This window comes from Drosophila teissieri, chromosome 2L, assembly GCF_016746235.2.
Source record: "Drosophila teissieri strain GT53w chromosome 2L, Prin_Dtei_1.1, whole genome shotgun sequence".
Taxonomy (NCBI): Eukaryota; Metazoa; Arthropoda; class Insecta; order Diptera; family Drosophilidae; genus Drosophila; species Drosophila teissieri.
Window position 1 is genome coordinate 10,818,525 of NC_053029.1, and position 27,810 is coordinate 10,846,334.

A 27,810-nucleotide genomic window follows, 5' to 3' on the forward strand; every position below is an offset into this window, starting at 1 on the left:
TATTTTCAATGTAAAGAGAAAATTAAAATTACAACTATTTTTGAGACTTACAATTTTACAGCGAAAAGTAAGTATCTTATATCAGTCGTCGTTGTGGCTTTCATGTTTATCATCACTATCCCAGCCTTAGCCTGGACTCAAACAAACATAATGCTTGACATTTAGTGGGTGCACAAACCGACTTCACTCGACACTCTAAAATACGTAGACCCCACTGGCTCCCATTTTTGCAGTTATAATTTTGTATGGAGAATTATTTCAATCATATCGATGTCTTTTGAAATAAAAATTACTTTAGTACTTTATTAGGTTTATATTAAAGCGATTCAATAAACTTTACTAGATGCGTTGCAGCTGAAGGCCTCTACAAAACTGGGAATGTTGAGCAACAAATTGTGCGCAGGCTTACTGACATCCTGGCTCTGGTAAAAGTAGTTATCCAGTTTATTCTGGGCGAAATGTAAGTAGAAGAGCTCTTTCAGCGTCTTATCGGTGAAGCTGGGTTGGGTCTGATCAAATTCCGATCCGGATGCGAAATATGCATCTTGCACCAGATTCAAAATCACCACGAGGATATCCTTGTGGTTCCACATTTCAGTTTCGCGCGGGCTTATGCAGGGCGAATGGTCCACATAATTTCCGAGATCATCGAATGTTCCAATCAATTCGTTGTATTTGTGACAACGGGTAAACGGAAGTTTTGGATACGGAAATAGAGCCGACAGCACCTGCTCCGCAATTAGATATCCCAGAAAGCTGACCTACACAAAATAAATGATTACATTTGTAATTTGCCAATTTCTTACCGACGAGCATACCTTAAATACGTCGTGACCACGGATTGTAAAATAGGGCTCCTCCAAAATGCCAAAGGGAACAACGATGGCGGTTCCATTTCGCACCAAAGCAAGTTCATGTCCAAATCCAGGATAAGGTTCGGTTAACTCCAAGTTGTCCAATTTCTGCAGCCCAATTTGAGTAAACGTCTTCAAGGTCTTTAGATGCATGGTTGGAAAATCATCATCCGGATTAATATCGGCGTAAAGATCGGTTAAGTGGCCACGATAGTTCTGGTTACTACGTACGTTGCCAACACTAACGGTCATGGAACTCAATATATTCCGAAGTAAAAATATATTCGATGTCGTTAAATTCAAACGGTTGGTTTCTAGCCTCAGTCTAAACTGCTTTCGAATCGCTTTAAAAACCCTTTGAACTTCCATTTCGTACTCCTTGACTTTCTTGGTTCCCAGGACATGCTCTTCATAAAGCAGATAGCTGGCCGATTTCATTAAGTATTGTACAACATTGACGCACACGAAATCATAGTCTCGATAGGTTCTAACATATCTCGACGCTTTGGTAAAGTCGGTAAAGAGATTCATCATATAGATTGCCACCGTTTCTTGGTCGAAGGAGGTCATAAGTTGGTTTAGTTTTACCAGAAAGTCAAGATAATCCACCAACACCACGAAATTTGGTCGAAATGGACGACCAAATACGATCTCGAGATATTTTCCAAGGACAACTCCATGATCACTTTCCAGCTCTTGCAGAGTCATACGCCTTCTTTCGTGTTTTTCAAAGCTCGGCAACTTTAATAGATCTTTATGCAGCTGTTGCATACCCCTCATTAAAAACTCAGTCCGACTTTTGTTGAATCCCTGACGATTCAACCGATTTTCAGCACCATTTACTGCATCATAATATGGCGCTACTTCAAAATATGGTCTTCCAATCAATATCATGTACCCGCTGGTCCCTTGGTGATCCAGGTCAAGATGCATCTGAATAAATGCATTCATACCATATTGGTTTAATCGGGCGAGCGTTTCCAACCATTGAAATTGCTCCTTAGGCCACTCAGTTCCAGATGGTGTTTGATGTGGCCAGGAAAAGCTTTCAGCCGGCTGCACAATGTCCAAATAGTTGAAATCATCCAGCTCGTTCTCTTTAGCCATTTCGCAGGTATTGTAGAACTGTAGAACCTTCTGCTCTAGGCTTCCCGTTTCGAAGGTCATGTACTTCAGTTGCTCAAATAACGCCAGGAACTTGAAATTCATTTTTTCGCGTACATCCACATTAAGGTCAAAGTGACAGTACAAATTTGTATTTCGTCCGTAATTGCCTTTGGCATAATCTACAAAATCCCCACAAGGATCCTTGCGAAAGCCCATAACTCGTAGCGTTTGGTCTATCAATCTCTTGTTGGCGGAAAAAATAGTATTATCCTTCGCCAAGGATTCAGCTGATACGCCAAGTAGGAGAGCGTAGCCCAACCAGACGAATATTTGCTGCTTCATTTTCTCTTGCAAACTGATCGTTTTGCAAAAAGTGAGTACCGTATATATATAAGTTGCAGCTGATATAAGAGGAACATAATGTCAATAAACTTAGTTGATGATAAAGTAGCTTGATGATGTTCGTTAGCTTGTATGAGGTTACTATCCTGTTAAGTGTTATCTTACTATTAATAAACACAATTTTTCCTTTTGACGTCGACGAATTATAATAGCACACTGTTCACGTTTTGGTAAATATACATTTATTTCATTTAATGATTTCTTGCTTTTCAACAATGTAAATATTCAGCTAACAATTTTTGCTTTCTGGTATTCATCCTGTTAACAAACCCAGTTAATTTCGAATTGCATTTAGAGTTTATCTTATTGTATTCTTTTTGAAGAGGATTACAAGTAGATTAATTGGTTTAGTACAACTAATAGATTACAACAATCGATTACTATAACTTGTCATTGCATGGTCTCAATAAAAAAGTAAAAAATGTTCTTGTTTACACAACAAACTAAGAAACAGAAGGTGAGAAACAATTCTGTCAATACTTGAATCAATGCAACTAACGTAAAAGTCTAGGTCTATAGGTTTGTGTATGTATATATATCTTATGCTTAGGTATATCCTTCATGAGTGTAGAATCACAGCCTTATCATCGAACTCGCATTGGAGTTCTGTTGTGTTTGAATTGTCAAGTATTTCTGTTAGGGTGATACATCTATTAGTCGCTAGTTTAAATAATCGTACACATAAATTAGCATTGTATTTTCGCTTCTTGTTAACAATAGTCGGTTAGGTTGGGCTCTCTAATTTTATACAAATAAATATGTAAACTATGACATACATGCAATTGTGCAATTGCTTTCATTCTAGTGTTAAGGCAAACAGTTTAACTAAAATTCAAATAGATAACTCGGAAATCTAAGCGCTTACTCAACGAACCATTCGCTAAACAAATTATTTTAATTGCTTACTAAGTACTTTTAAGATAAGTGGATTAACTAAACTAACGCAATATTATCAATAATCGGTGTCGAAGGCCACATATTTAGAGCGAAAGCACATGTGTACAAGTTTTAGGGGTTGCTAGTCGTCTTCCTTATTTTAGTTGCCGCTGAGATAGCCGAAGAATTGCAATTTGGCGCTTAATCAGGTAATCGTTGTTATAATCTGATTCTTAGACCCATAATCGGTGATTCTGCAAAACGGTATGCATATTTGTTGGATTAGGTACGAATTACATTAAAGATTTGCGCAACAATGTACAAATAAAAAGACACAAAATCAAAATAAACTAATACATGCTCAAAAGGGTGTACTCAAATCGTGCCAATGAAAAAGCTGCAACTTGCTTTCAAATCAAGTATTTTGTGCCTTTTTACCTATAGATTGATGAGGCTGACGTGGAGCGCGACCAAGTAACTAACAAACCCTCACCTCTGCTGCGCTCGCGTTTGCTTTGGAGGATAACTTTGGTGCTGTCGTCGGGACACAACGATATACGCACTGTTGTTAGGAGCAGGCTGTAAAAAAAAGAAAATCAATAAGATGCTTTAAACGTAATTAAATTCCATACTAACCGTGGCAGAACTGCCACCACCGTGGAGAGCATTATCACTAGCCAGTGAACAGCGGAGGCAAAGCACACAAAGATGACCCAGTATGAGGACCGGACTCCGAAGCAATTCATGCACACAGAATCGTAAACGATCGCAAAGAGGTAGAAGGAACCCAGACTAAGCACTATGGATAGGACATGCAGCACAGTCTGGAAAAGGATATACGAAAATTAAATAAGCAAACATTATTTATTTAAATTGTTAAATAAACTCACCCAGGAACGTATTTCAATGGCACAGTGCACGAGGTTGGCGAAAAGACAGGATGCCGTTATCGTCGTACCGAACTCCCAGATCCCCACATCGCTCTCCGCATAGGCGCACAGCGCCACGAAGAATATGACCAGGCTCTGATAGAGGGCATCCAGTAGTATAAGCCAGAAGTCGTGCGGTCTATAAGCTACGCCCAGTCGACCCTGAAATAGAATCAGTTTCATAATAATTAATCGAACAGCCGGTTTAATGAATGACTGAAAAATGTGAACGGGTCTCATTATATAATATATACATTCTTGGTAGATATCATATGATGATACAAGCAAGTTTGTCCACTTACATTTTTGTAGAGATATGGATTTTTTAGCAGGAGATCTTCGGCCACTCGCTTGTCGTACACTCCAATGGCCAATGGCGGCAGCGAGGTGAATATTAAATTATACAGCATCAAGTACATCTGATCCATCATCACTTGTCCAGAAAATCCGCAGTACAACTGGTACCAGAATATCAGAAAGACAAAGGCCTAGAACAGAGGCATATTGTTAGATTTAAAGTTTCCCTTTTATATATTCAAATCTTAATAAATACTAAGTCGAGTTATATAATTGCAATACCATGAAACTTACAGCATTTTTATAGAAAAAGTATAAAATCATGCGGGACAATCGATCGTAGCACCAATAGCCGTGCGCCAAGAGCAGACGCTCCAAGTAGCGAAACCGTGGTAGAGTGAAATCGGCGGCCATGACAGCCTGCATGCCTTCTTGACCAGAGATACCAACGCCCACATCTGCCATCTGGATCATGGACACATCGTTGGCGCCATCCCCGATGGCCAGGGTTCTCAGGTTGAGCTCCTCCTTAACCACTTTGACTAGGTATGCCTTCTGCAGCGGAGTGGATCGGCAGCAGAGTACCGAAGCGCAGCGCTTAGACAGCCGCAGAAAAGGCAGAATAAGTTTGGACCTGCCAGAGTAATGCAAATAAATAAGAGAATAAAGACACACATTTTGTGTACAACTCACTTGGGATCTAGGATAAATGTTAGGGTCTTTCCATCCACCACCAATGCGCGTTGTTTCTTTCTTATCGACTGGCCATAGCCCAACGAGGATGTTGTCTTGTCATTCTCCATATCAGTCAGATAGAAATTTATGGCTGTTTCAGCAGCATCGCGGGATCGTGCTGTTAACCTAAAATCACACAGTAATTCCAATTAGATACTCACATGTAAAAAAAAAACTTTGTGGATATGCTTTTAATCTAAAACTTTACTTGCCTTATAAGCTCCATTTGCTGGGTAAATAGCTTTGCAGAGTAGGCAATATTAATGGCCGTTTCGGGCTTGTCACCAGTCAGAACCCAAACTGAGATCCCCGCGGAGAGAAGTGAGGCTATCGTCTCCGGCACTCCATCCTGTAGGCGATCTTCGATTCCTGTTGCCCCCAACAGGGTTAGATTGCTTTCCAGCTTCGCAAACGAGTCGCGTAATCTTCGTTCGCGATTCTCCAACGACATCTCGATTTCCTGATGCCGCGCCCACCAATCCGTATAGTCGGCAGAGTTCAGAGTCCGCTTGGCCATTACTAGGATGCGCAGACCTTCGCGGGCATACCGATCTAGCTGCTGCTGGGTCTGCTCTCGCAATATGCCTTAAATGAATAAAATCGATCAATATTATTGGAACAGAAAAATGAAGTATGTTATGTATGGGCCACTCACCTTCGGGGCTGTTATGCGAGCAAGGCACCAAGACGGGCATGATAGAGCTATCTGCGCCCTTGGTGTACAGCACAATCTCCTGAGTGCCAATCTGCCGAACCACAATTGACATGCACTTGCGGCTGGAATCAAAGGGCAGAACCTTGAGTATCTCGTACTCCCTTGTGGCTTCAGCCATTGGCATGCTGACCAGAATCTGGTTGGGACTGCGATTCAGTAGGCAGCAATCATAGCTGTAAGCAGCATTCACGAGGGCCAACTCATCAGGACTCTCGGCTTCGTAAAGCGGTCGCCCATCGGCGGTTCTGTAAATCGTTCCCGTGTTGGATGAACTGAAAATTATAATGGCAAACTATTATGGTGTATCCTTCAAAAAATCTATAAATGGTGCTACTTACGGCAACTTTAATCGCTTGCCCTGGGTTTTGGCATTCAGGAAGGTCGCTATACTGGTAATCTTGGAGTTAATGACTGCCTTGGCCCGTCCAGTGGGTGAAATGCTGTTGGAAAGGGACTTGTTTTTCATGGGCGGTGATGGTGATTCAGACTCGGAATTCGGCGACGATTCAGCTGAACTGCTGATGGGCGAAAGCGTTGGCTGATGGCTCTGAGCCGGCAACGCAAAAAGCAGATTGGGAGGCGGAGAGGGAGTCACCGATCGTGATTCAGCCAGCCGGATGTAACGATCCGCTGGGATGGACACTACCTGTTGCTGTGTCCCAGGTCCATTTAGTATGGTCGTTGTTGTGGTCGTAGTTGTGCTGTTGACCAGCAGCTTCTGTCGCTGCTTGCTATGCTTTAGGTTTGCCGGGCTGTTGCCTATTTGCTGCACTTCGATGATCCCGCTGGCATTCATCATATCACGATGGGGAGCGGCACCCACGATAACCGTGTTGCAGATGGCCAGTACCACGAGGAATTCCTGGATGCGCTGCGCATGCGGTGTGAGATATGTTCCTTGTGTAAGTTGCGCCATGTCGCTATTCAGATTATCATTCGGAATCAGTGGCGGCGCCGGAGCACCTGGCTTAGAGTACATCTTTTCAAGCTCCGAAGGCGGATGATTGTAATCCGATCCGTTGACAACGCATCGTCGAAAGATCATCTTGTTCTCGGTGAGAGTACCTGTTTTATCTGTAAATATATGCTGGATCTGGCCCAACTCCTCGGTTATGTTCATCGCTCGGCATTCCGTTTGCTTGTTGGTCTCCGCATCGAATAAATCGACATTGTTGTGGATGTGATAGACCTGCAGGATCTTGCACAGCTCGATGGTCACGTAGAGGGACAGCGGAATCATCACCTGCAGGATGACGATGTACGTCCAGAAAATCCACATGCTCTCCATATTGGCAGTCAGTTTATTCGGGGGCAGATAGGGCACCGGGAAATGGGTAAACGAGCTCAACCACATTCTGCATCCAATAGCGCCAACAACGCACAGTATCAACAAAATTATCACACACCTGTAATGTATTAGGAGATAATTCGAAATAGTTTAGTGAACATATTTTCATTATCTCCTTATTCTACTTACCATATCACATCAATATTCATTTGCTGTTCCACCTGGGATCGCTTGTACCTTGGACCACTGTTATTCAGCATAGACTTTGTTTCATGTCCCGCATAGACTACAATACCCTCGATATAGTCCGTATTCTGAAGTTAGGAACAAATTGTAATTAAAGAATGTGCATTAATCCAGTTTAGAGTGAACGCACCTTCAGTCTGCTCTCTCTCAGCAAAAGGCACTCGGTCGATATGGGCACACGCTCCCCAGTCGGATGTATTAAGGCCCCATGGAATCTATATAGCTTCGTGGTCGGCGCATCCGCTTCCACGCGACTAACAAACTTGCTGGGCACAAAAATGCTCTGCATCTCCTCGAAGCCACGTACGACCTGCGAAGCAATGCCAAATATCAGTAGAATCACGTAGAGCAAGTGGGTTAGCTAATTGCTGCGAACTCACCTCGCGTCGCTTCAGATTCGTTTCGCCGTCCAAATCGCAGGTGTCTATGTAGCACACCCCTTGGGGGTCGCTTGTCCGCAGTAGCAGGATGTCCGCCGGCACCGTCTCGTTGTTGGACAGGTGGACAATGTCCCCAACACGCAGCTCCTGCCATTTCACCTTCTTGTACCGCTCTGTCTCGCTGTAACAAAAAGAATGGTACAAATTGTTGCAGTTTAGCTGTCAACTTTTCTAAAATAATGAAGATGTATTCTATTATGTATATAGGAATTTCCATTTGTATCTGTTATTATATATTATTATATATTTTACGTAAGCTCTCTTAAAATGCTCAAATTGTACCTAAACTATTTCTTTAAAAACTTTTTTAAGTAAATATTTGAAATGCCAAAGAATCGAGCTGCAGTTGGCTTTCAAAATGTCAACCTCTGGTCACGAAATGTCGCTCAGGCCGTCATTCCCATATAAAATTTCAATGCAATATTCATGAAATGCTCGTCATAACCAAAACTCAATTATTGTCAAATGAACACATTGATGGTCCGCCCGCCACGCAAGACAATTTACATGCGAGTTAAGTTGCGCTGTTTTGGTTTGGTTGGGTTATTTGGCTTGTATGGCCGGGTTATTTGGTTAGCGGTTTAGGGTAGGCTAAGGTCAGGGATTGGGATAAGTGGTGCTTCGTTAATGGAGGGGGTGTGCCAAGTGGGGAGACCAGCTGTGGCTTGGCGGTCAGGGCTCGCATGTGGGTGGGTTATTAAAGTAACTAGTAAATTGCGAAATAATGTGCCACCACTTGGCCTCGACCTTGACAAAAAGAAGCTGGCGATGAGCAGGCGGCGAGTGGTTGCTGGAGTTTCCACTGCGTCACCGAGAAAGTATTCCTCTCTGTGTGCCCATTGTGAAATTTCGTGGGTCGCATGTCAGCTCGTTTTGGGAATCATGTAGTGGCGTCATCTTTGCCCTGCTTTGATATTTATGAAAGAGTCCGCCAAGAGAGTTTGCCATGGGAATGGGCAGGAGGAAGTGCAAGGACGGCGACATGGACAGGGACAGGGACAGACACAATTCCATTTCATTCAAGTTCAGCTCATTCCGTCCGTCCGTCCGACGCGAAATTGTTATGGTTGGAAAATGTAATTTTTAACAGTCGCGTGTCCGACCCTCTGCCCTGAACTTTCTGTCATTGTGTGGCCAGTGTCCTTGCAGTGCTAGAATCCAGACTGTGCTACTGGCATGTCCTGTCAGTTGCCCGAAAAAAAATAAAATAGAAAGGAAAACAGGTCGGTGGTGAAAGCTTTTGCTCTAGCCATCGTTCTAATTGGGTCATTAGCAAGATTGCACATTCTAACGCAATTTGCCCACGTCCCCTTTTGGCCCCTTTGTGACCATATAATTATATTTGTCTTTATGTTGTGTTGTGTGTTGTGTTACCATTTTTGCCGACCAACTCTTGTTTCTGGCCCGGTAAATGCAATTCTCTAATTGACAGTGGCTGACGGTCTGCAAGTCATCAGTTCGGTTGACAGAACTGTGTTTCCTTATATACATCACGTTCAATAACATGCCATTTCGACCAGGTTCTTCAAATGTAATCGCATTTTATGAAGCACTTCCTCCGATAAGATATTGATTCGTTCACTATGAAATGCTTTATTTTGTATGACGAAAGCGTGCTATAAACCTATATCGTTGGGGTCTTTATTAGATCAGTTAATACCGATTTCCTGAAAGTGGCTCATTTTTCGGAGAATTGCGTTTTAAAGTTAATTGAATTGGGGTCGTGGTTTGATCAATCAATATACTTATTAACTACTTGTTCAACTAATTTATCAATGGCTAATTTTAGTACCAAACATAAACTACTTGATTGTAAAATTCAATTTGGTTTCAATTCAATTAAATTCAGTTTTATTTGATAACCACTCCAAATAAGATCGCAACGATTCGCACTTTACAACCGGAATTTGATCAAGTGTTTATAATTATTTGATGTTCTTTTTATGACCATAACCATTTGTTTTGATTTTGCTTTCCCTCTCACTTTCCTTGCAACACCAAGTTCGCCATATTTTTATGCGCACACTTTCTCCGGCGATATATTTTATTTAGGTCAAGTGTTACTCACCCGCTGACCGCGGAGCCCACGTCATTAATCATATTCCTATGGATACGATACAAAATAAAAAAAACCTTCAATAGCCGGATCGAGCGGAACAACAAGTGCAAGTTATGGCAAGAAGGCGACAGCTGTTGGTCTTGTAATTATCATCATTATGGGCGTTGTCTTGCGGCGCGTGACCAACTGTTGGCCAAGTGTCAAGTCCATTAACAAGCCACCAAGTAACCAAGTTGCCAAGCAGTGCACCCACCTCCAGGCGCGACATTCCCCATGTATCCCTCGGGGAGGACATGCAGCCCAGCCACGTCAGGAGACACCAACAGACACACCGCCAGAGGAGCGGATTTCGGTCTCAGTCAGACAAGTTTTTTGTGCCACCCCGTGCTTTGTTGCATGTCACCTAATTGGACCCTACCCACTTTAGTCGCGGATTCATATTTACCCCTAGGGCGTCTCGGCTGTTGAATCTTTAATGCCGTTTTGGCGAAGCGCAATTACCGGGCCTGACTCGATTTATTAGGCGTTTTCCAGAAATGCAAAATTAATGCGACTTTAACTCGACGATGAGCACGTTGATTGCTGAATTATTTGCCCCGCTCACAAAAAAAGAAGCCACTTGAAATAAAAGTGAAACTCACGCAACTTTGCAACCCAAAGTTGAAGTTGTGTTTTCGATTTCGTTTTGGATTGAAGAGAATGTGGGTCGAATTGGTAACGCCCTCTAGCGGCAATTTACTCATTCTCGCGCCTTTCTCCGCGCTTCTCACACGCCCCTCTTATAGGGTGAAGTTTGTGGGTTTTCTCCCCTCAGTGTGTCAATTAAAATGGTGATGGCATCGATCTAACTCGAAAGCGAAATTACATGCCTCTCTTCGAATCGAATTTTATGATGTTCATGACGGGACAGGAACTACAATTCAGCTGGGTCATGGGGATTCATGCGAACCCGTATCATTCGTTATTGATCTACGACCTCTTCTGTGTTGCACTTAATTAATGAAGTTTCATACTTTTTATAAGGAAACCTTGTAGTATATGTAGGATATATAGTATAAAAGAATCAAATAAGATAAGATAACATAAGTGCACCGCCGATTTCATGCGTGTCCAAAGAATCAGTGCACTCGCTTTATGTAGGCCAATGGCGTCATGGGTTTCGATATTACCTAGTGAAGTAGATCTTGGGCACTGGGAAATTGTGTTCTCAGTGTATTGGACCGTGCATTCGATTATTTAGTGCTCCCATCTGGCCGCACTGCCTCCCTCCTTGCCCACTTGCCATCGTATACATGGAAATTTATGTGGCCAAAGTGGGTCATGCATGTTCGTTCGAGGTAGTTATGGACCTGGAAATGTTAGGGTAATTTTCCAAAGGTTCGCATAACATGGCCGCGCAATAGAAGTGGGCAAATGCGCATGCCCCCCTCCGTTAGTGGAGTCAATAAAGTGCTGCAACATAAACAGGAACACGGTATGGGAATGGGAATGGCCAGACAGCTATCCGCCCATATGTAAGTTCATGTAGCGACAAGGTTCTTATTTAAAAGGCACTTTCCGTGGTGTAAATATGTGTGGGCCAGGCAGCCGAAAACCGACTAGCGGCCTGAACATGGAAGCAAATTAGGCAAAAGCCAGCGAAGCGTTAGCCAGGTTGTGTAAACATAAGCAGAAGGACTCTGCCGGCAGGACCCTACTCCCCCTCCACCACTGTGTTGTCATAAATAATTCAGCATTTAATAAGCCCATATCCCCCGGAAAGCACATCCCCATCCAGATGAGCCCACGCAGATAAAGTTGGCCCGATATCGGACGATGGACTACGTACTCCACTGGTGACGGTGAACTTGGGTCTACGTAAATTAACACATATTTACTCGCTTTTGATATGCACAGTATTGGCGTAGTTTCGTTTAATTGGACCGATAGATGTCGATATTGTTTGCATTACTCTGTATTCGCAAGGGAAAAGATTGATGACTATTGTTCATTATTTGGAGGGCACCATAAATCATTATGTTAATATCCTCAAAAAACAGATTATCCTTGATATATTTGCTTTGTATATGATTGCCTGCTAATGATGCTTGGGAATAAATAATGTGAGAAAGACCCTTTCCGATCTTTAAAACAACTTTTGTGGCTACTCTTTAAATGACAGCAACAGTGCGCTACATTGTATCCATTAATGAAAAGTTTGCCCACAACTTCCACGCCCACCGCCCACCGCCCACGCCATCAAGTCGGAACACTTTGAAGGTCGTCCTTGTAGTGTCCGTCATGCTGAGTTTGGTTTTCCCGAGCTTTACTGGTCTGAGTTAATGCATTTAAGGCGCAGCCAGCAAAGGCAAAGCGACGTACCCATTTCCTCGACAACGAATGAAAAAATAAAAGCCAAGTAAACAGAGCACGCAAGTGATTTTTATAGTACATTTTTAAAGTTGACCCATTCAAGCGAAGAAAGGGCGGTGGGTGGAAAAGAAACGCCCACTGGCGCATTGGCGGCACTCAAACAGTAACAGAAACACAAACAGAAAAACAGTGGCAGTGCCTCATTAACTTGACTAAGAGCCATCGCGCATGAATCAATCATGTAAACATTATTAAGGCACAGGTTGTGGGTGGTGGGCAGTGGGTCGCTGGGCGGTTCGTAAAGCGGTTCAATGGAGTGAACCGCAGTGCCGCTAGACGGGTGTGTACTTAACCCACCTTTGGCCCACTCCGTCGCCAAGAAATGAAAAGACAGTTTGGTCATGTAATTAGCTCGTTGCACGCAACAGAGGACTTGAATATGAGAAGTTCAGCTTAAGCAAACCGCGTATGAGTCTGTGTGTGGATATATAGCAGCCATCGCTCAATTGCCCGCCCAAATTAATAATTAATAAAGCTCTTTTCCCCGCGGCAAAGGAATGTGGCCGCAGGCGGGCAAAACTCATATGACAATTATCGGCCAGCACTGCAAGTACGGTAAGGTCAATTATTGGGAAAGGCCAAACAAAAGTCAGTTTATTTGTCCAGCCATCTATCCATTCAGCCGACCTACCAACCGAACAAACAAACTGACCACCGCAAATGAATGGCCAGTAACTCATTCTCATATTTCATCTAGCTATGTTTCCAGGCATTTCGCTCGGTGAAGCTATTCGAGTTGCCTCGCCTGATATGTTGAATGTAAATGTTTTTCTCCAAGTGCACTACTCAAATCGTCATTTGATATCTGGGCAGTCATATCTCTGAGATTCCTCTTGTATCTGAACAGCATTTTGCACTTGCCAATCGCTTGTTGGCGGCAAAAAAAAAAAGAGGGAGAGAAACTGGAATTACGGATGGAAATGTTGGGATATGGAATTCAAATGGGGGAAGTATCTAGGCAGTTCTGAGTGTAAATATTGTAATGGGCGATTCCCCTCGCTGATTGCAAACTGTGTTACAGAGACACAAGGCAAACAAAGTCTTCCGCTTGGCCCAGCCAAATTGGAACCAAACAATCACATTCCCTGTTTACTTGCTTTTAGTTAACAATTAACGCCATTCAAATGACCTGGTGGAATTTTAGGTAATGTTTGCCAAGGGCGTCTCCGGAACTTTAGAGCTCCAATATTTGCAAACTATATATCTACACTTAAATTTTACATAAGCAAGAAACAAATTTAACTAAATGAACTCTTTATTGGCTTGTAGTTCTGGTATGTGCTTTTATTACTTGAGAGTTTCTCTTCATGATATGATATTTAGGTATGTATGTCATTGGAGCTGATCAAATATTATCTCAAGTGTTTTGATAGCTACGCAAAGAACTAGAACAATTTGCCCTCGAAGGTAAATTAAAGCGAATACTTTAAAATAAATTCATACTGTGCGGTGTAAAAAGTTATTTAGTTTCAGGAAAAAACTTGTGCGTCTCGTTAGTTTTTAAGTAAAGTTAAATCACAAAAAAATTATCAGTTTTCGTTTGACATATTCTGAAAAGATAACAATTTTGCGCGTGGCGATTACTTGCTGATAAAATAAAAGTTGAGCATGTTACAAAACCTAAACCACTACTGAAATTTTTCTTTTTCAATTTGCAGAGTCGTTAATTGCATCTATGTATGTCTGAACCCAAAGCCATAACCTGGCTGACCATATTTTCCCCTTAACTTGTCCCTGAGCCAAACTCTACTTTGAGCTTTGGCTTCACTTGAACTCAGCCGAGTTGGAAACAAGCCACCGGATCAGTGACACTGCAAGAAAACCACCAAAGACGGCAAACTCGAATAGAAAAACTTGACCAACAGCGAACAGCAAACAGCAAGCTCAACTGACAATTGCAGCACGGTGTTAATGGTCTCTGGGGTTTGTTAACATGGCCATTAGACGGAGAGCCGGCTTTGCAGGGGCATCAGCATCAGCGTCAGCATCAGGTTTTAGCCAACGCCATCGAGATTGGGAATCCGGCGGAGATAGAGATACAGCAGCGGAGTCTGTGGTTCTTGCTAGACAAACACCATGGTGTACAAACGTGTACAAGTCTCCCAGGCTGGGACTGAGATGCAAGATTCAAGATTGAGACCGAGTGAGTTTGAGACAGTAAGCGATGATTGCCAACCGGTTTGCTTGAATGGGGAATGGAAAACCCGTTTGTCTGTTGCTGTATTTTAGCATTTTCAATGTCATGAGTTCGGGCCTTACATTGTGCTGTGCTCGTGTGCGGCAAGCAAATCTTTAAGCCTTTTACCACACGAACAAACCATAATCCATAGCCCAAATAACGAAGGAGATTAACGTAATGGCACCAGAACAGATCCGCCCCAGTAGAGCATAACCATTCAATGGGGATGTGATATTCGCATTTCGATCATCAACACCACCATCATCATCTAAGTGGCTTTAGAACAACATCCGACAGATACATTCGGTTGTACGGTTCTGCGGTCATATCGCGATTGCTTTTCAAGGTTACCGTTCTCTCTTTTCTTTTTTTTTTTGTTTTTGTTGTCCAACCCGCAACGTGCCCCACACAAATTCTTCCCACAACCTTGATGGCCGTGTTTTAGATTTATATTTAATGCAGAGACATCAGAACCGGAACCAAAAACAAAATCATTGAGCTCCGGCTGTTGTGGCATATATTCATATATTCATGGAGTTTCGGTGAAAGTGCACACTTGACACCTGAGAGAATCGCCAGCTGACATCCCGCCCATCTCGAATTGACAGTTGAACAAGCTTTTTCCGGCATTTCAGGTAGCTCACTTTTATTAGGTTTAGCAAAAGTGCGGTTGAAAAGTGAGCCCATTAAATATTTATTGAATTCTCATGCATATATTTCAAGGCAAGTCAAGTTCAAGATCGTAAAACAAAGTTGCTTGGCATTTGGATTTAATGCTTTAATTTCTTAATCTCAGATCCATAACGCTGCAAGTAACATTTCAATTTGCTTCAATCAACTTTTAAGAATGGCATTTAGTGCACTTACTTTATTGCTATCATAAAAATTCAAAATTTGTGATACATGTTTCCCTCTGATTATTATTGAAATTTCCATTGAAATCCCACTGCTCGAAATGCAAGTTCGCAAATATAGGATTTTTGCATCTACAAAATGCAATAAACATTCAAGCAGAAATCAGAAAGAAAATGTAAACTTTCATGCATGGCGAGTTGCATTGAGTGGCAATTGCAGTTTACAGTTTCCGCTTAATTCCAGAAAAAAACTCGTATGATTCAGATTGCCAGATGCGCGAACGAGTGTGCGTTGCATAATGCATTACATAAGGTAAAAGTGCTGCGAAAGAAGATCTTCTTTTTGGTTCTGTGAGCGCAAACCTTTGACCATATAGCAGAAAAAATGCAATGGGGCGACCTCGTCGTGAATGCGATCGGCGTTCAGAAAGTTGCTGTGCTGTCAGTCTGTTGAATGCAGACGAGTGGCACTAAATGCACTTGATTGCACATTTATTGCAAAGATCACTCTTCGCCGGGCATATCAATAACTGCACTACGAAAAACCCCTGCAAGTCAACGGGAGCAAATAAAGTGGATGGAATCATTGAATCATGCGAGAGTCGGCCACTGATTAGTTCAATAAACATTTGCGTCAGCTTAGATTCTTGCATAATTTATACAAAACGACATTTTATTAATGTTTTCAGGGCATATCAATAGATGACTCACAGCGTGGCTCTTTAGCTAGTGGTTTTTATTTGTTTTTCAGTTAAACTTGTCTTTCTTATATACGTACATTTCTGTGACTAATTTATTTTCTTTGTGTGTATTTCATGTCGTATTAATTAATTTCTCAGATTTTTCTCACTTCAATTTGGGTTTAATCACCCACTTAGCACTTAAAAAACGACTCGATTTGGTTGCAATTAACACGACATTTAAAGGGAAATCGTTGCAAAAAAAAAAAAAACAAAATGAAGCGAAATCAAGATATTGCCAAAAGTGAAATATTTTCCGTTCACCTTGATCCAATAAATAGTTCATTCGTAATCACAATGATAGTACAAGATGGAGCGACGCAAACCTCGAGTAATTCACACTCCCATTCGAGTTCGCAACAATGATTCATGAATCATTCACTGCACATGGTCTTGAATTCGATTCGTGGACAAAAATCGGACAATCGGACAGGCGTGAGATGGTCAGGGCCGTTAAACTGGAAAAGCTGCCCCCACATCCGAAAGGTAAGTATGCAATCTGGTAGGCCTGTTTCTCGGACCCGACCCGTTGCCTCACTGTGCCGAGGTTTCCAGCCCCAACCGGCTGAAGTGAGTCAGTTGTCCAGTTGGCTGGTTGGTTGGTTGGTTCCAACTGCCATATTTAGTGGTTCTCCATATGCGTGCCATTTGCATGTATGGTGCCAATTTTGCGAACGGAATATTCGAAGTTTGATGGTGGGTAGTTGGTATATGATCGTTTTCAAGCCTTCAAACAATGTTGAATATTAACGATTTCGAGTACATTTCATACGGAATAGTTACGTTATCAACAAGAAATAAAATGAAATCGATATAACAACAGTTCTTTCGATCCTTAATCCGGTTCCAAAAAGTACAAATGTAGTTTGAGATAAGAAAAGCCTTTTGAAATGAAATATTTACGAAAACTGAGCAAAAGCAAACATATATAAATAGAATATATGCATAAGTTATAATTTCCTAAAAAAAGGGGAAATCCATTATGAATTAATGTGTCACCCAAATGAATCTCTTTGCAGTTGTTACACCACTGTGCTGGACAAGTTATGCGACAATAGTGACAAACAACAAAAACAAAACTCTTGGGTTTATGACAATAGTGCAAAGAGCGGCAAGGAAAATAGGGAAATGCAAATATAATTAGCAACAACCATGTGTAAGTTCATTGGTCAGCACACGGGGCAAAAGTGGGGCCTACATAGATTTACGTGTAGATACCAAATTTTCAGTTTTCAGTTTTCTTGGGACCATTGTCTTTTTGTCTGTTGGCGGATTTATTGTTGCCTCATTCAAACGGGAAGCCAGCTTAACAATTGAATGCCAAGTAGCGTTGAAGTCAGCAGAAAAAAACAATGAATGAAAACAATTGTAGGTTCGAGGCTTACATTTACTTAAAACAAGCTTATTCCAAAACAAAGATATTAAAACCCCTTACTCTTTGTCTTTGAAAAATTAAAGCATAATGCGATGGATTTTAAAGACCAAAACCTATAGCCGTTGTGGCTTATCATCAGTATCCAAGTACATTCAAATTTCTGGCCGTGTAAGTACACGTGCGTTGCAAGTAAATTGTCACTTGGTTGGAAAGTCTGGCAAAAGAAAGGTGGTGGCAGATAAAAAGTATGCGTCAACCACGCGCAAATGTGGGACAAAAACCCGAACCCAAACCAAAACCAAAGCCAAAACCCAAGCAAAAGCCAAAGCCCCAGCAGAGGAGAGGCAGAAGAAAGTGGGGGGGACGGGGAAAAAGTTTAGTTCAAACGGTGAGGGAAAGTTTAGCCAGCGTTATTGTTGGCATGACTGCTTCTGCTCTCCTGGCACTTTATCGATTTCTAGATCACGTTTTAAAATGTATATCTGTGTGTGTTTGTGTGTGTGCCAAACAAACAAATCGCAGACGGGGCAAACAATTTGCATCAGCAACCAGTGGTCGATGGATTGGAATTGGGTTTGTTGGTTGGTTAAAATCTGTCTGTGCCGCAGGGTTCGCATTGTGGCAACCGCTTAGGTTTAACCCCTCTTTCATCCGAAACACTTCTGCAAAGTTTTCCCAACGGGAAATTGACAAATTACCGGGTAGATTGTGAGCATAATGGACCAGTGTCCCATTATTGACGAAATTATTAATGCGTTTAAACTGGTTACTCAGATGAATGGTGCGCATTATTCAATTACTTAAGTTTTCGGTGGTTAAAACTAGTTTTGTATGTAAAGCCTTCTCTGCAAGTGCATTCTTTGTTTGTTTAGCCCATTAAATGTTATTATGCTAGTGCTCTTCTTGTTTATTACATGTATAAATCAATTTGGAAATAATCAACTTATTTGTTTTTATCAAATTTATGAGTGGGACAAGGCCTCAGTTATCCAATATCTCTTTAATATCGTACTCTCCTTTGCTTATAATTATGAATCAGTTGATGCATTCTTAGAAGTGATATTTAAATGCATTGATGTACTCACCCATCGTAGACCCGGCAGGTGGTGTTGTTTATCCTCTTGTCGGACGCCCTTCTCCGCCGATCCTCGAAGAGATCCTTTACAGCAGTCACTCCCAGGACGAAGAGGACGGGTATCATGGCCACCTCCTTGCCAAACGCACTTATCTCCGGCACCCAATTGAGCAGGACAATGAAGATGAAGTACAAGTTGGCCACACGATGGAATTGCTCCAGCAGATTCTTGGGTATGAACGAGAGCAGCGTGTACTTCGTCGTCCGTATCTTGTTGCCCACAAACTGGCCGTTGGGATGATCCCGCTTTGGGGTCTTCGGTGGCACTGTGTGATTGGGAACCACCATGCGATAGCTCCGCTCCTCGAACTTGTCGCCGGTGTTGTAATTGCACAGGGAGAGGCGTTTCCACCACGGCGGCGCCTCCGTCCGCCGGAGTGTGTATATGGACTCGGAACGCGATGCTTGCCGCGAATGGCCACGCCCCCCGGTCGCTGAGGTGGGCGCCGAGGGTTCCCTCGCCGGTTCCTCCTTGTGACCCGGTGGCAGAATGAAATCCGTCTTGGATCCCACGCGACTGTGACCTCTGCCCGCGGGCGCCGCACTGCCGGGTGGTGAGTCTGTGATTTGTCCCTGCGAAAAGGCTCGCTGGTGGCCCTTCATGGCCGACTTGATGGGTCGCCCGTTGGCGCCAACGATGGCTCCTCCGCCATGGCTAATGGAACGGGCATGGCCCCGCGATGGAGCTGCCATCGCCACACCGGGTATGCCTTGTCCTCCACCAGGTGCGCTACCTACCACCGGATTGCCGCCTGGAAAGACATACGTACGCTCCGGTTCGCCCATGGCACCCATGACACCCATAGTCACACCGCCCAGACCCGTGGACGACGTCATCATCAGGCTGGTGGTGGCGGAGCTGACACCGGCATTCGGAATACCCGACGACAGTGTATCCCCGGTCAGATTGGGCGGTGCGGAGCGCTGCTGCTGCACCACTAGAAACTTTCGCCGCAAGTCTTCCGTGTTCGCTGAAGGCATCTTCGCGAGCCACAACCATCAGATTAAATTCTTCGGCCTGGCCACGATCTACGCCGGATATGTGTGGATTCCTCTCTGCGTTTTATCTCAGTTCAAATGGACCTCGGTTCCAATTGCAATCTACCCAAGCGATCGAAAAGCTGATCCTAGCACCTGGTCACGAATGTTGGGGGTGACCCCTTAGTTGCAGAGGCCATGATCTTCTGAAATTAATTAAAATAAGTAAATGAGATATTGTTTGCCACTATTTTGGTTGTATATTTAATATTTTCTACCCACAACATAACTTTAAATAAACAGCCGTAGTAAAAACAGGGCAATCCGATACAAATTTTATCGCAGCTATGAAAACCTAACGAGTCTGCTCAATTAATGCCCCAAAGTTTATCGAACCCGTCCGACGCACTCAAGCACCAAAAATATGAAAAGAAAAAACCATAATAGTAAGAAAAAAAGAAAAACGCGCGCGTTTTAAGCTCGGCCTTGATTTGAGACTTAGGCCTTCCCCCGATAAGCCAAAAATCCGAACTGAAAACATCACGAAAAGAGCTGTGGCGAGCACAAAGAGCCACAAGGTCAAGCGTAACGCGGGTGCCGAGCAAATGGGGGCGTTTGCTACTCCAAAAGCTGCAGGTGGGTGGCCCTGCGTTGTTTTCTTTGGGTGGCAGGCACAGCTGCTTTTCGGTGCTCAAGATTTCGATTTCTCGATCGATAGCCGCATTGACAGAAAAAAAGTTCAAGGTGTTTGAAAAACATTTATCACACTGGGCTTGAACTTTGATTTCTGAGCTGTCAAAAGTGTCTGACAGAAGGTCAACTATAATTGGAACCTTCTTTCATATTCGTATTCGTATTCATATTCATATTCGCAAGTGATTGAAAAGCCAGAGTGACTGGTATCTAACATATTGTTGCGTGCAATTTCCTGTTCCTTAAATAGATTCCTAAGCTTTAGTAATCATTTTATATGTTATAGCTATTTTAATGTTTCAATCGCACTTCCGCTTGAAACGAAATATTTGCTTGATTTTGAGAAGGTTCAGCTTCTTGAAAGGATTTTATAGATAGGCATTCAAATATGATAATAATCCCTTTACATTAAATGAATGTTGGCCTTTCAAAAGGCCTAGCTTATCGAGCATAACTTGTTTAATAAATTTTTTTCCTCAATAAAATTCAAAAGAATAACGCCCAATTGGCATAAAATTGAACATGGAACGAGCGAAGAACTAATTTGTGAAGCCATTCCGGATTGGCAAACTTGCGGCAATGGCGTAATACAAATACCAAATATATACATGTGCATATATGTACATCCGATTGCGGTTTCTATATATGTACTTTATACGTTATATTTGTGGAATACCCACAGCATATTCAGTGGGCACAAGAAAGCTAAAAATGAATTTGGCACACGACCGAGTTTAGCTATACGTTTGCTTTATACGATTTAAATTAGTAAAATTCAATTTGGGCAAATCATAAATCACATGGTATAAAGTAAAACTTTCTATGTTCAAATTTTTTGGTATTAAATTTGCTTCACTTTTTTGCAGTTCTGCTTGTAGTTCTATTAGTCATTTAGCATTCATTGACTTTTTGACTTTGTCATGGCTGAGAACCATAAAAAGACACCCCAGACATGGGGAAAAAAGGAAAAGAAAAAGGAAAAGAAAAAGAAAAGGAAGACAAGTGCAATAGAGAAAAGAACGAAACTTTTACCATGTCTGTCTGCGATTTTTAATTTTCCTTTCTTTCCGTTTTACGAGCTACAAGAAAAGACTTTCGAGTGCCAAAACTTGATTTATTTACTGGCCAACCCGATGGGTTAAACGACCTAAAGAAGGCGGCCAGACTGATAAGTTTACTTCTTCCCCCGGCGGCTAATTAGTGGAAGCCCCTTCAGTGGCCGACTTCAAAGTGCATTTGTATCTGGATGTGGACGTATCCGTATCTGGCTTTTAGCTTTTGCGGCTGTCGATACTTCCACCGGCAGTGGCGGCGGCAGCGGCAATAACAAAATTGAAATTATTTTTAGCCACGCACATGCGAAATAAACCGAGGAGATAAACAATTCCATCAGGGCAAGCCCAAAACCGGGTGCGATTACCGCAATCGGTACCAAAATAAGCCAGAAAAAAAGCAAAGAGAAACGGGAGCATTAAGATACAGATAAAAATAAATGGCGACTCTGTTGTAAAGTTCATTGGATTTTCAATAGCAACAAAACAGACGCCAGATGTCTAAGATGCTCATTTGTCATTGTTATTGAAATCGAGGGGAAAACCGATTGAAAAAGCAATTGACGAGGTGAAAAACTCACTTAAGAATCGCCGCCCAGCAAATAATATTTCAAATTGCTGGCACATTTCGCTTTTTCATTTTAGTGCTCACTTCAGTTTATTCAATGGTCGACCTTGCATTGAAAACACATTTATGGCCTGACCAATTATAAAATAATTATATATATCTATATACGTATAAAGTGAGCAGGTAAACAATATGTTAAGTAATTATTATAATTCGAGGTTCATATCTTCGTATGGAAACAATGCTAGGCTTAAAGCCTTTCAAATATCAAATGGGCATCATTCAAGATTGCAAAATGAATTCAAAACAATTAAAGTTCGTGACTAAAGAGTTCAAAGGTGAGCCACATATACAAAACTCAATGCGCAATATGCAACATTGTTTACCAATTGTTTCACGTTGTACAATTATACAAATCTATCAAAACTTGAACTCAACCATTTGGCGAAAATTGTGAATTCGAACCAATTGTTTACAAACACAATGCGCAGATATTTCAAATATTTATTTATTTTCAGAATTATTTATGTATTGAAGAACTTGAGGTAAAAAAAAACATTCAAGTTAAACCATTATTTGTTTAAAGTTCTCAATCAATTTTGTGGTTTGCTCTACTTGCATATTTATCGCTTGGTCTCGTCATTAAGTTAAAAGCAAAATGAATTATTTATCGGGTGCAAAAGCACTTCGGCGTCAGCTGTTGGGCCATTTTGCCAGACGAGATATTAATGTTCGTACAACGGGGCGTATAATTGATATAGCAATCCGAGTGATGAATAATTATTTCGACCGATAAGAATACACATACACCTTTGGCAACAAATTATTGTAATTGCGCACCGCAATCGTTTGTTTAAAACTCTGCCTTAAATTTATAACTGCATCTCTATAAATTATTTTGTAAGTTTCAAGTGGCTTGTTGTAGTATAAATGTTGTGAAGTCAACGAGCACGACAAATAGCACACAAATCCCCCACAAACTATACTCTCTATAAAATCGTTCGTATGCTAATTTTGTGGACTGCTTAATTAAGGCATCTTTGTGCGACTGAACAATGGAGTTGAAAATGTACGATGCTTTGGCATTTGACATGGGAATCTTCCAACACTCTGAGAATATTCGCGCCAACTGGGCAAATTTCAGGCTGGCAAAAACGAAACACCCATCTCCACCAAAGGGGCAACAAGTTTCGCAACTAATTAGAAACTGTTGACGGGGGCGCCTCCACAGCTGGCTATTGCTATCTATTCAATTACATCGTCACCAGTTGACAGGCAGGGTTAATTTTTCTGATGGCGGAGAGGTCGTGACGGCGAATCGCAGTGGGGTATTAAAAAAATATTTATATACTTTAAGCGAATAGGTATGAAAACGCGAATATCTTAAGGATATTGTATTTTTATGTGATGAATCAATAGTAGAAACAGTTTAAAATATTTCTTGCTATAGAATTTAAATTACTTATTCATTTTTTAAGTTCACCTCAGTGATGATTCATTAAGTATAAACAGTTTAAAATATTACTTGCTGTAGAATTTAAATGACTTATTCATTATTTAACTAAGCCTTTGGTATGATTCATTAGTAGAAACAGTTATTTTGAAGCATCTTCTTAATAAACTTAAGCTCTATACTTTTAATTTTCCTTGACAATCCTAACTGTAATATACTAAATATGCGATATATCGAATTCACGAATCTCAGCATTCACGCACTCATCGCTAACTAGACAACAACTACACTAAATATAGGTCTGATTGAAACTTTGACCTGAGCAAAGCGCCCGAGTCCAAATTAACATACTAATGTATTCAATTATTCGCATTCCCTCCTAATTTACCACGGTGCCAGAGATCGATTGGCTGCCGATGCCAACTAAGTAAGTAATAAAACAATAGGCCACTGCCTGTTGCCTGTTGCCACTTGCCTCCCCCTTTTACACCTGCTCAATCGCAAGTCATTAAAGTTAATGGCAAAAAGTTGGGTGTATAGAAGAAAGGCGAACGGAAAACAAGCAAAAGTACTTCATTTTCTATGAACCAGAAAGTGCAAGGCAGTATAAACAGCAAATGCCGACAGTGCTCTCAAAATAATCATTTTAATAATCTCAATTTTATTATTTAAAGTAATAAATTGTTAGGTATATTTAAACTTATGAGTAGCGAAAGTCAGAAGTTGCATCATAAATAATGTAGCAAGAGTAAAACGAAATATATTGCACAGTATGCGATAAGGCAAACAGCATTATCTGCGACAAAAATAAGATCATATTGAAGTTGAAGGAGATCCATTGTTTGTGGTCAGCATAAATGCACAGTTCTTTAGAGATAGACACAGATGTTCTTTTTAACTTTTTCTTTGATCTCGTTTGGTAAACACATGTGATTTCCCTTTATAATATATTTTTAGAATTCGTCAACGTCTGGTGTTTGGCAATAAACAAATCTATTATATGTTTACATAACAAACTACGGCAACTTATTTGTAAACTTGTATACTTGGGTTTTTTAAAGTAAAGTGGTGACTCTCTTTATTTGTCACAACAAAGAGACTTGACAAAGATAAGAAAGACGTTATAAATTAAGCGATAACCGATAAGGCGCAAATCATAATGACAGAAGGGAGTTTTACGAGCCCTATACATGCGAATTGACTATCACCAATCGCATATTTTACTATCCATTCCATAGCCGTAAACCCAATTCGCAGTCGAACCATGAGAACGCAATGTGTAATTGATTAAGTTAGGCCAGGAATAAATATAAAAATTTTGCCTGGATTGCCAGCGATTGCCACAAATGAACCAAACGTGTGACTGCGCCACTTGAATGCTCAGCATGTGTATAACATCCACATGGTATATAGAACTCTGACAGCTGACGTCGTGATAAGGCCCCATAGCAAAAAAGCCACGCGATATGGCAAAGCCACGTACTTCGTGGACCAAGATTACAAGTGATATTCCCGACGGAATTCGTTTATCAAAACTCACACGTGCATGTAAAGGGTATGTGGTAGTAGGGGCACTAGAGTTTTATTTTCTTTTAGAGTCATACATCTGAATCCAAAGTTTTCTACACCCTTCGTGAATAATCCCAAAACGGATTCAATAGGAACCTCTGTATTTGTAACATAAAGGTAATGAGATTTAAATCTCATATATACAAATGTACATATATACATATGTATATTGGACAACAGCTAAGAGTGTTTGACTTAATAACTTTGATCATTGCATGCACACATGTTGTGTGCCTATTATTTAGGCTAAACAACCATTAATTAGATGATCCTATTATCTGATAATAAGGCTGGTTTCAGTTCGGTTTGGGAAATTCATTGAAATACGGAACTTACATTAGGTTGTTGTTTAGTACTACAGTAATCAAAGTGCACTTGCACCTTTACTTATTGGAAATTCTAGACTGAATACAATTTGGTATTCATTTTGTGCTACTTTAAAGTGCTATTTTAATGGCGGTAGGTGTCAACTGTTTGAGACACAAGGCAAACAGTGGGTATATTTTGGCTATAAACATCGAATGAGCACTAAGCCAACCATAATCGGTGGCGTTAAACTGTAAAAACAGGAGATAAGTCGACTGCTTCCGCTGTTTCGCTTTGTCTCTGTCTCTGATTCGTCTTTTTGCTGTTTTCGCGTCGACTGCATCGCGAATTGCGGATTGTGGACTGCGAATCGGAGTCAATTGCCTCAAGCTCTGTCTTAACGGTACCTGGAGCAAACGAGAGAGATGGAGGAGCGTCATTGTGGAGGAAGGGAGGAGAGTGGGGGGCGTGCGAGGGAGAGCGGCTAATAGATTGCATGAAGCAGAGACAAACGAGCAAACAACGCATCAACAAACAGTTAAAAGTTGTTGTTTGCTCTTTTTCTTTCTCCCTCTCTCTCTCTCCATCTCTCAACTGCAATTAGCAAGCGAGTAACGTCAACTACCGTTGAACTCAATTGAATAGAAGACGAAAGGGAAGGGGAGGTAGATGAAGAAATACCCAAAGACATCGCACAGTGGGTAGAAATAAAACCAGAAAAGGTCTTACAAATTAAATTTACAACACGAAATTAGAGTAACCCCATTTTTCCCCTTGCAACGTATGAAATGCAATAAAAAGTACGGCTTTGTGGAATTTTAAACATGTCCCAGGTAAGAGAAATTACTTTTTTCCCCTCCAGGTAAACAACTGAAAATTTTAACAGCTGCTAGCAGTCACTGAATTGCTGATCGACAACAATGTATCCACCTTAGTCTCAACATTTCAGTTTAAATCAGCATTAAAACATCTATTCAACTCACTTTACTTGCCTTATAGACTAATATTCATTATCATTGTTCTACGTAGTTAAATATAGACCATTTTGCTATTTTGAAAAGTAATAAAATGCAATGTTGTTAGAAATAAGCACCATACACATTTCTCACAATTTAATTCAATTTCACCGGCTTCCAAATGGTAATTTTCAGAATTTTGTATCTCAGAAATAAACTTTTAATATATAATTTGAGATGTATTATATTTTTAACCGCCTGAGCGCCAAGGAAATCAAATTTTTAGCTTAAAATAGATATTACAATGTGGGGGTCGGTTTTATCCCCCGACGCAGTCGACTTGCAGTTTCTGGTCCCACTGTGCACAGTGAGGCCAAGCTTCTTTACTGGATTACAGTGCAAGCGAATTCAAAGCCGCAGAAAAACAAAAAGCAAAATTAAAACCGCGACTGTTTGAATCTGTTTGCCTTTTATCAAATGCCGGTGAGAAAACGACAGAGATAGAGAGACAGACGGATAGAGCGAGAAAGAGAGGGGGGAAGACAGAACGATCGGAGGCTGTGAGTGAAGGAGTGAGCGAGATGGATGCAGGCAGGTAAAAAACCCGTCCCATTTTTTTTGGGAGGATGGGGGCCGAGGGCGGTGGGCGGGGCAGTTGGTCTGCAACGCTTAACTGGTTCTTGGCAACCAACTTGTTTTTTCTGTAGATTGCCGCCGTCTGTGGCTTATTATGTTTTTTCCCTCCGACTTTTTGCCTTTGCAATTTTTAATATGGCAACTTGATTTAAACGAAAAACTTACCCAATAAAATCGTTGACGTGGATTTATTTGCTCCTTTTTCGATCAACTCAAATGCCTGAGGGTATTTTATCCTTGCCTTCGTGGGGGTTTTGTTTTATATTTTTTGTTTGAAACTATTTTTACACGGGGATGAAAACAACTTTTCAGCATGGCAACAAATACAAAAATGTTGCAGCACATTCAAAGCAACAACAAGAACAACAGGGAGGTAACATATGATAACCGAGGTCAGGCAGAAAGTGTGAGCGGGACAGGAGGTTATCTTTTTGGTTTTTTTTTTGTTGGGAATTACAATTAATAATTATTCCCAAAAGACTTTTGTTTCACTTGGATCACCGCATAGAAATCCCCGAACCGCTCACTTTTTTCACTTCCTTTTGTTGGGTTTTTCGCCTTTTTTGAACTTATTTTTTGCCACGAACTCGAGGTTTGGTTTGTTGTTGCTAAGAATTTCAATACAATTATGGCCCAAATAGCATTTTCACTTTTCCACACAAACACGCAGCCACCGCACGCATACACACTCACACAAGTAGACAGTTGTGTTTGGCTCCGTTTTAAATGAAAATATAATCAAACATTTACATTGCCGTGTGTTTTTGCTCCACGAAAATGTATGATTATGTATGATTAGTTTTCCTTGCTCGCTGCACGCGCGAAAATCCGACGAAACAAAGAAACAAGAAACGACGCGAAGAGAACGTAACAACCTAAATAAACCCGATACAAAAATCGCGTCCGAATCCGCTCGTCGTTTCAACCAAAATCACCAGAAAAACTTTGCAGAGGCT

The 27,810-nt window shown here is 41.3% G+C and overlaps 2 protein-coding genes across 4 annotated transcripts; both read right to left on the bottom strand.

The window, feature by feature from the left end:
* Nucleotides 1-326: 326 nt before the first annotated feature.
* On the bottom strand, nucleotides 327-1,562 carry LOC122611990. The gene is made up of 2 exons (XM_043785442.1): nucleotides 819-1,562; nucleotides 327-761 (listed from the first exon to the last, which is right to left on the bottom strand). The coding sequence occupies exons 1-2, from the start codon at nucleotides 1,560-1,562 to the stop codon at nucleotides 327-329; spliced, it is 1,179 nt and encodes a 392-aa protein (XP_043641377.1).
* A 984-nt stretch (nucleotides 1,563-2,546) lies between these two features.
* Nucleotides 2,547-27,783, bottom strand: LOC122626806 (phospholipid-transporting ATPase VA). Of its 3 annotated transcripts, none has more exons than XM_043807203.1 (16): nucleotides 27,605-27,783; nucleotides 27,020-27,132; nucleotides 18,594-19,827; nucleotides 7,830-8,010; nucleotides 7,580-7,759; nucleotides 7,393-7,517; nucleotides 6,254-7,321; nucleotides 5,856-6,187; nucleotides 5,413-5,785; nucleotides 5,159-5,326; nucleotides 4,760-5,099; nucleotides 4,471-4,656; nucleotides 4,130-4,330; nucleotides 3,876-4,063; nucleotides 3,733-3,818; nucleotides 2,547-3,493 (listed from the first exon to the last, which is right to left on the bottom strand). In XM_043807203.1, the coding sequence occupies exons 3-16, from the start codon at nucleotides 19,622-19,624 to the stop codon at nucleotides 3,459-3,461; spliced, it is 4,494 nt and encodes a 1,497-aa protein (XP_043663138.1). In that variant the 5' UTR covers nucleotides 19,625-19,827; nucleotides 27,020-27,132; nucleotides 27,605-27,783; the 3' UTR covers nucleotides 2,547-3,458. The 3 variants fall into 3 exon arrangements, with proteins under 3 accessions (XP_043663138.1, XP_043663136.1, XP_043663137.1); XM_043807201.1 differs by having other exon boundaries at nucleotides 27,548-27,783; XM_043807202.1 differs by having other exon boundaries at nucleotides 27,020-27,783.
* Between the last annotated feature and the right edge of the window lie 27 nt (nucleotides 27,784-27,810).